We start from the raw sequence: 8,060 nt of genomic DNA, 5'->3' as shown, positions 1-8,060 counted from the left end.
CTGTCCCTCACCTGTCCCTCACCTGACCATCACGTGTCCCTCACCTATCTTTAACCTGACCTTCACCTGTCCCTCACCTGTCCCTCACCTGACCATCACGTGTCCCTCACCTATCTTTAACCTGACCTTCACCTGTCCCTCACCTGTCCCTCACCCGTCCCTCATCTGTCCCTCACCTGTCCCTCACCTGACCATCACCTGTCCCTCACCTGTCTTTAACCTGACCCTCACTTGTCCCTCACCTGGCCCTCACCTGACCATCACCTATCTTTAACCTGACCCTCACCTGTCCCTCACCTGTCTTTAACCTGACCCTCACCTGTCTTTAGCCTGACCCTCACCTGTCTTTAGCCTGACCCTCACCTGTCTTAAATCCTGACCCTCACCTGACCCTCACCTGTCCCTCACCTGTCCCTCACCTGACTCTCACCTGTCCCTCACCTGTCCCTCACCTGTCCCTCACCTGTCTTTAACCTGACCCTCACCTGATCCTCACCTGTCCCTCACCTGTCCCTCATCTGTCCCTCACCTGTCCCTCACCTGGCCCTCACCTGTCCCTCACCTGACCCTCACCTGTCCCTCACCTGTCCCTCACCTGACCATCACCTGTCCCTCACCTATCTTTAACCTGACCCTCACCTGTCCCTCACCTGTCCCTCATCTGACCATCACCTGTCCCTCACCTGTCTTTAACCTGACCCTCACCTGGCCCTCACCTGTCTATAACCTGACTCTCACCTGACCCTCACCTGTGTGCCTCCATGTCCCATGATGCTCTGCAGGGTAACTTTGGCGAGGTCTTCAAAGGGACGCTGCAGCGCGACAAAACACCGGTCGCTGTTAAAACGTGTAAAGAGGATTTACCTCCTGAGCTGAAGATCCGCTTCCTGTCCGAGGCCAGGTGAGCCACACTTACAAAAATACACACACAGACATCAAACAAACACAAACAACACAAACTCATTTACCCCTTTTCCACCAAACCAGTTCTAGTGTTGGTTCAGAGCCTGACTTAGCACCAGTTCTTTGTATTTCCACCGCCTAAGCACCGGCTCCATGTTCTCAGAACTGGAGCTTTTCAGGCACCAAGTCTCTGCTGGGCCAGAGCTAAGCACCGAGTACGTCAGGGGCTGGGGGCGGGGCTATCAGGACCACCGGGACCGATGAATGGGACACACAAGAGGTGATTTGTGTCGTTGTTCACCAGGACGTCTCTGGTCCGGTCACAGATGTACTGAATGAGTCCAGGGACCCACAGAAGTTCTGCACAAACTGTTTCACTGTCCAACTGTGTCCCACCAGCCTCAGCTAGTGCAGCCTGCTATGTGGGGCGTTCAGGGAACATCGTAAACTGTAGCGTCTATGGATGAGAACATGTTCAGCAGGTCAGATGTTTTGTCTGTGACCAGGTGGGAAGTGCGACCAGATGAGAAAGTGGGTCACACCGGTAACAAAGTCAGTCTGGAGTCCTGTGTGGACTTCTGTGTGGCGCCAGCGCTGTTCGGTAAACAGCTCCGTATGCAGTGATGTACGGCTCTGACTGGACTCCTGGCTGATGGAAAAGCAACTGGTTCTCAGGAGGTGGCAGATGTGAACCAACTAAGCTCTTGAACTAGCACCTGGTTCTTCTGGGTGGAAAAGGGGTACCTGTGGAGTCTCACTGTGCTTGTGTGTGATTGACTGCAGGATCCTGAAGCAGTACGACCACCCGAATATCGTGAAGCTGATTGGTGTTTGTACGCAGCGTCAGCCGATCTACATCGTCATGGAGCTGGTTCCTGGTGAGTGGAGCTTACTGTCAGGTTGAGGTTTCTTATTGGTCAGTTTGTGAGAGGTGTGTTTAATGAGACTTCATTGCGTCTGCCAGGTGGAGACTTCCTGTCCTTTCTGAGGAAGAGGAAGGACGAGCTGAAGACAAAGCAGCTGCTGCGCTTCGCAGTTGATGCTGCAGCAGGAATGGCTTACCTGGAGAGCAAGAACTGCATCCACAGGTAACTAAAGGTTAACGAGCAGGTTAACTCAGGTAGTTACCACGTTAACATCCTGTCTGTCTGTCAGGGACCTGGCAGCGAGGAACTGCCTAGTGGGGGACAGCAGTGTGTTGAAGATCAGTGACTTCGGGATGTCTCGTCAGGAGGATGACGGAGTTTATTCTTCATCTGGACTCAAACAGATTCCTATCAAATGGACCGCACCTGAGGCTCTGAACTATGGTATCACCTGTCCAACACCTGTCCTACTTAAAATCACTCATCATGTGACTTTTGAACAAAATTTGATGTTGTTATTTGAACATTTAATCATCAGCAGCCAATAATAAATAGGGTCCTTGCCCTTCGGACCCCTAGCAAGCAGGGGTCCTCGGACCCTAATAATAATAATTAAAGCTGCAAGCAGCGCTGAACGCACCTCGCACTTCCACGCGTGTCCACGTCGGGGTTGTGGCAGAAATGCGCTCTGTGCACAGTGACAATCACATAACCGTGAGCCTAACCACATTTAAGGTCAGTATGGCCGACTGGCTAATAATAGCAGATACAAGTGTAAAACGTGTCCTTTCCCATTGCCAGCAGGTGGCGCTATGACTGTGAATGGATATTGACATATGGGTTTCATTAGGGCAGGACTGTGATCAAGTATGTAAAGTTTGAGGCAGATTGGAGCGTGTACAGGGTCGTTAGACACGCTTCCTTTGTGATGGCGAATCATCACAATTCAGAGGGCTGCCATGGCCACGCCCCCAGACTTTTGCGGAGCGTTTTGACAGCTTTTGATCACCAAGCCCTGTTGTATGCACTGGCCAAATTTGAGGCGTGTAGGAGTTAACACCGAGGAGGAGTTCGCTCTATGACAGAAATCACCAAAAATTACACAGTTATTTCAAAATGGCGGACTTCCTGTTGAGTTTACGGTATGGGTCCAAGAGGCTTTTCTGTGCGTCCTGATGTGTTACATATGCCTACCAATTTTTGTAAACGTCGGTTAAATGACCTGCGGGGGCTAATGGATAAATTGCTGCAGGGGGCGCTATAGAGCCATTTTTCCAAACAGGCACACGTTGTCTGTCATTGAGCCGATAGTGACTCGTATGCCAATTTTGATGAGTTTATGAGCATTCTAAAGCTGTCAAAAAGTCATTTCTGTCTCAAAGTAACTATGCGTCGCCATGGCAACACTGTTGCTTCAGAATGCAAGAGCTTTGCACTGCAGCATCGTCAACATGGGAAGACTTAGCTGACCAATTTAAAGAATGATATCACAAAGTTTGGAGCAATGGCACGTGGAAGTATAATGCCTCAAACAGCCTGTTACCCATAGGTGGCGCTATGACTGTGAGTCAGTTTTACAGTGTGGATGTCTTCAGACATGGACTCTTGTCAATCATGTGTGATTTGGGCCAGATTGGATCATCTGCAGATGAGATACGAACATCTGAGTTTTCATGGTGAAAAATCGACTCATCAATGTGTTCAGGCTCATGGCACCAAGTCTGATGCTAATATGACCAACGGGCTAACAGTAGGACGTCAACAGGTCATTTCCTGTTTCCAGCAGGTGGCGTTGTGACTGTTAGTGATTCTTGGCATGTAGATGTCTTCAGGATGGGACTTTGATCACAAGTATGAAGTTTGGGGAAGATAGGAGCCACAGTTTATCTACACGCTGTCTCAGTTTCAGCACTCTGAGACGTTCCCCCTACAAGGAGGTCGCTCAGGGTGGACAAACGAACAATCCAACATGGCCGACTTCCTGTTGGGGTTAGGGTATGGCTGTCACTGACCTTTTTGTGCGCCCTGATGAGCTACATATGCCCACAAAATTCTGTGAATGTACGTACAATGTCCGGGCTGTAGGAGATGTTACAAATGTGCAAATTTTGTAGGGGGCGCTATAGAGCCATTTTGAGTCACACATTCACAAGGCCCATGAAATATGACAGTTGTAACCAGTCCTGATGTGTGTGAGAATTTTCCTGACTGTTGGAGCATGTTGAGGCCCTCAATAACGAGTTTGTTTGTGCAATCCAATAGGGATCATAGGGATGATCACTGTCTCCTGCTCTGTGATTGGCTGCTCACTGTCTCCTGCTGTGTGATTGGCTGCTGCAGGTCGTTACAGCTCAGAGAGTGACGTGTGGAGTTACGGCATCCTGCTGTGGGAAACCTTCAGTCTGGGGGTGTGTCCGTATCCTGGGATGACCAATCAGCAGGCTCGGGAGCAGGTGGAGAAAGGTAGAGAAGAGCTGTGATTGGTTCATTAAAAACACATGACCATGTGATTCATAAATACCATTGAAACATTGTTTGTTCTGACTGTTTTCAAGTACGTGTGCAGTAACCATGGTACCCCATCCTGTCCCCCTGGTTGCTAGGTTACAGGATGGCGTGTCCTCAACGTTGCCCTGACGATGTGTACAAAGTGATGCAGCGCTGCTGGCAGTACAACCCTGAAGACCGACCCAAGTTTTCAGAGCTGCAGCGAGACCTTGCTTCCATTAAAAGGAAGTGATGTCACCAACAGGAAGTGATGTCATCAGCAGGAGACACTTTTATTTATGTTAATACAAAATGGGCGTGGTGAGTACGTGGGCGTGTCCGCCAAGTGGGCGTGGCTTTTGTATTGTCTTCACTCAGATGATTACTAACATGGAGGTTAGCATGGAGCTGCAGGTTAGCACGGATGGTTTAGCATCAAATTAAAGTCAGTTATAACCGTAAACAAACAGCAAAACAACAACCTGTAAACAACACTGAAATGGTAAACACAGTGAACAAAAAGTAAACACTAAAATAATAAACAGTAAACAGACACTAGTGCAGTAAACAAGCTCAGACCATAAACAGACACTGAAAGAGTAAACAAAGCGTATACAAACAATAACACTAAAACAATAAACACGTGGCAAACAAACACTGAAACTGAAACAAACAGTAAAACAGAAAACATGATAGTTTCATGACGCTTCAGCGCTGGTCTGTATTTGTTTTAATTTTACGACGTGTCAGTTTGCTAACCCTGTCAAAAGCAGACTGAAGATGTTGAGCCACATCCTCTTCACGCCACCTCACCTGTAACCATGGCAACAGATCTGTTCACTTTGAACCAATCAGCTCCTAACACTAAACAGTTTATTTTTTTATCTTTACTGATTTTTATTTATTGTTTTTATTAGTTTTACTTTCTGACTTTAAAGGTAAACTGACCTTCATTTTGAAGAAACAGCTGTCAATCATCACAGACCACGCCCACCTGAAGCCTTATTTTGACCAATCAGTGAACTCAACCAATAGCCAGTTAAACATCACCAGCACTTTGTTTAGCTACTGGTTCTTGTGGAAACTCACTTATTTACAAACGAACTGAACTGTGAGTCCTGATTGGTCGGCATCACTTCCTGGACTGCGTAAGGGTGGAGCCTGAACGTTGATGGTGATGTCAGAGCTCGAAGCTCCGCCTACTGACTGTTACTGTAAATAAACACTAATCGTCTGTGTTTTCTATTTGTTTAAACTCTTTATAAAATTATTATTATTGTATCGTTTATTATGAAAATTAAACATACAAAGCGAAAATAAAAAATATTTCGAATATTTCAATGATCTAGAATGTTTTTATTTTAAATATGTAAACAACATCATCTGTATGATTTAGTGAACTACTGGATGACACGATTGAAATACTTTTACCTCATTTCAATTTTATAGTACTGTTACTGCAGTTTCTGGCTCTGAGCCCCTTTCAGGCCCCTGAACCCCACGTTGGGAATCAGCTGACTGATCAGGTGTAATCAATAATCTGATCAGATTGCATGTAGTACTGCATCAGTAGCCACATACAGCACAACGATTATACTTTAGATACTGTAATACTGCAGATGCCGTAATCCACAGGTGTCAGATCGGACCAAGTCTGGCTCGCAGTGGAATTATATTTGGAGATAATCTCAAACGGCTGCAGGTGGCTCGGTGTGCTTGGTTGTCTGTCTCAAAGTGTAACCCTGTGATAGACTGGTTACCTGTCCAGGTGAACCTGCCTTCACCCTGAGTCAGCTGGGATAGGCTCTGCCCCCCATGACCCTAGTGAGGATGTAGAGATGATGGATGGATGGGATAATATCAAATGTCTGTTAGTAATGGCCTGCCAGTATACAGTGCATCCATCGCTAATACTACACATCCCAGAATGCTTTGCGAGTGTGATGAAGACCTGCAGGCGTGCACTCCCCCTACTGTTGACGTTTATTAGCAGCTTGATTTCTTGTGTGTTCATAATATTCAGCTTTGTCTGTTCCAGATTCAGCGTTTAGGCAGAACTTAAGTTTGAAAAAGTTTATCATAATATATGTGGAGAGAAGGGAAAACAACTGTAGTCAGTTTGTCAATTGAGTCTGGTCTGCGGCTTAATCACAGTTTTTTATTGTGGCCCAGCGGTGTCGTTGAGTTTGGCAGCCATGCTGTAATCCTTCAGTACTTTTATACTGCACTACTTTCACTACAGTTACTGTACTTTGTTTTGCCAGCTGATTCCATAGAATAGAAGGTTCTGCTGCGCCTCACTATCGTTCTGCTGGAGGAGAACAACTGTTTCTCTGAACCAATCACAGTCATCATGGGCAGAACTAAGTGAATGACGCAGCTGCTGTCGTCCCTCAAAATAGTTCCGCTGGAACATTTTCTGCTGGAACGTATCAAGCAGTGAGACCAGAACCGCAGTTAAATGGAAAACCCACTAAAAAACACATGGCTGCCTCAATATTACATTACTATAACTGCAGATGCTGTAATGATATAGTACTGTTACTGCAGGTACTGTAACACTGCAGTATTTTTACTGCCAGTACTTTCTGACTGGTTGGCTGTGAGTTAAAGCTCAGGTCGGATTAGTTCTGACTGTTGGAACAAACAAACATACAAACAAACAAACTGCTTTCATGTTTATTAAAACTGTAAACTTCCAAATAAGGTCGGCAGTGTTGCTGGTTTGGGGTGGGGTTTGTAGCCGATCCGCTCGTTGATAAGCTCCGCCCTTGCTGCTGCCGTGGACGACGATGCTGATGCAGAGGCTCCGCCCCCAATGATGTCAACACTGATGACGGATGCACCGTCCACACCGCCTCCTGACTCTGCCTCCTCCCGCTGACGCTTTCTGGCCTGAAAATAACAAAAACAAAGAACTATGATCAGCTGATTGATCTGATCAGTATTGATGATATGTGTAATGCTGTGAGAACAATTCACGAGTTCAGACTCTGCATGATTCATGTTTAAATTCATATTCAGATCTGTATGAACGAATATGATCAGTAAATATTGATCTGCAGCTCAGTTTGTTTAGGATATCAGAGCAACAAGAGTGTCTCAGGTGGTCTACAGGTAGTCTCAGGTGGTCTACAGGTAGCAGCACCAGCTGTGTGTTCTACAGGGTGAATGAGCAGTGTGAACCTCCAGCTCTTTCTTGACGCTCTCAAACTCTTCTGTGTCGTCAATCTTCAGCTCCAGACGAGTTGGTTTCCTCCTCAACATCCTGGTTCTTCAGTCCTCACCTGCAGACCAACCGCAGCTCCAATGAAATACCACCGTAATGAGTCAGAACGATGAAGGTTCCTGAAAGCAGACAATTTCACATCATGTATGTTGAGATGCACACGTTTGTGTTTAAAGACATCAGGAGAACATGATTCCTGTCGCCGCTGTCTGACTCTAAATATGATCAGTTTTCATTAGAGATAAACGGACTCTGCACGTTTAGTTTTCCTTTCACATATATTAAAAAACAATCGAGGAATTTTCCATACATGACTTGAGAAAGTCTGTAAAGAACAATTTATTCCAGAATGATTGTGGTGATTGTGTTGGAGAGGGAATCTTCAGAGAAAATAAAATGAGCACTTTGGTGTGACACTGAAAAACATCTGAAACTGAATTTAAATCAGCATCACAAAGTTCTGGGCTGCAGGTGGATCAGTGGTTAGCACCGTTAGCGCCTCACAGCTAGAAGGTCGCCGGTTGGCGTCCCGGTGAGGACACCCGGGATCTTCCTGCGTGGAGTCTCCATGTTCT

General features: G+C 46.4%; 2 protein-coding genes across 3 annotated transcripts in view; one reads left to right on the top strand and one right to left on the bottom strand.

Annotated features, from left to right (window-relative positions):
• Window positions 1–5,597, top strand: part of fer (fer (fps/fes related) tyrosine kinase) — a 16,553-nt gene extending 10,956 nt beyond the window's left edge. The window contains exons 13-18 of the mRNA XM_008301429.1: window positions 783–901; window positions 1,687–1,781; window positions 1,868–1,991; window positions 2,059–2,213; window positions 4,110–4,232; window positions 4,373–5,597. Coding sequence (XP_008299651.1) covers window positions 783–901; window positions 1,687–1,781; window positions 1,868–1,991; window positions 2,059–2,213; window positions 4,110–4,232; window positions 4,373–4,509 — 753 coding nt within the window. The 3' untranslated portion in view covers window positions 4,510–5,597. The remainder of the gene's footprint in view (window positions 1–782; window positions 902–1,686; window positions 1,782–1,867; window positions 1,992–2,058; window positions 2,214–4,109; window positions 4,233–4,372) is intronic.
• A 1,322-nt stretch (window positions 5,598–6,919) lies between these two features.
• cdc26 (cell division cycle 26 homolog) overlaps window positions 6,920–8,060 on the bottom strand; it is a 2,626-nt gene continuing 1,485 nt past the window's right edge. For both annotated transcript variants that reach the window (XM_008301412.1, XM_008301411.1), the window contains exons 2-3: window positions 7,443–7,604; window positions 6,920–7,151 (exon numbers count right to left, since the gene is read on the bottom strand). In XM_008301412.1, coding sequence (XP_008299634.1) covers window positions 6,939–7,151; window positions 7,443–7,523 — 294 coding nt within the window. In that variant the 5' untranslated portion in view covers window positions 7,524–7,604 and the 3' untranslated portion in view covers window positions 6,920–6,938. The remainder of the gene's footprint in view (window positions 7,152–7,442; window positions 7,605–8,060) is intronic.

Source organism: Stegastes partitus, unplaced genomic scaffold (assembly GCF_000690725.1).
Source record: "Stegastes partitus isolate 25-593 unplaced genomic scaffold, Stegastes_partitus-1.0.2 Scaffold1670, whole genome shotgun sequence".
Lineage (NCBI taxonomy): Eukaryota > Metazoa > Chordata > Actinopteri > Pomacentridae > Stegastes > Stegastes partitus.
Note: the sequence above shows the minus strand (reverse complement) of the source record. Positions and strands in the feature narration are given on the sequence as shown.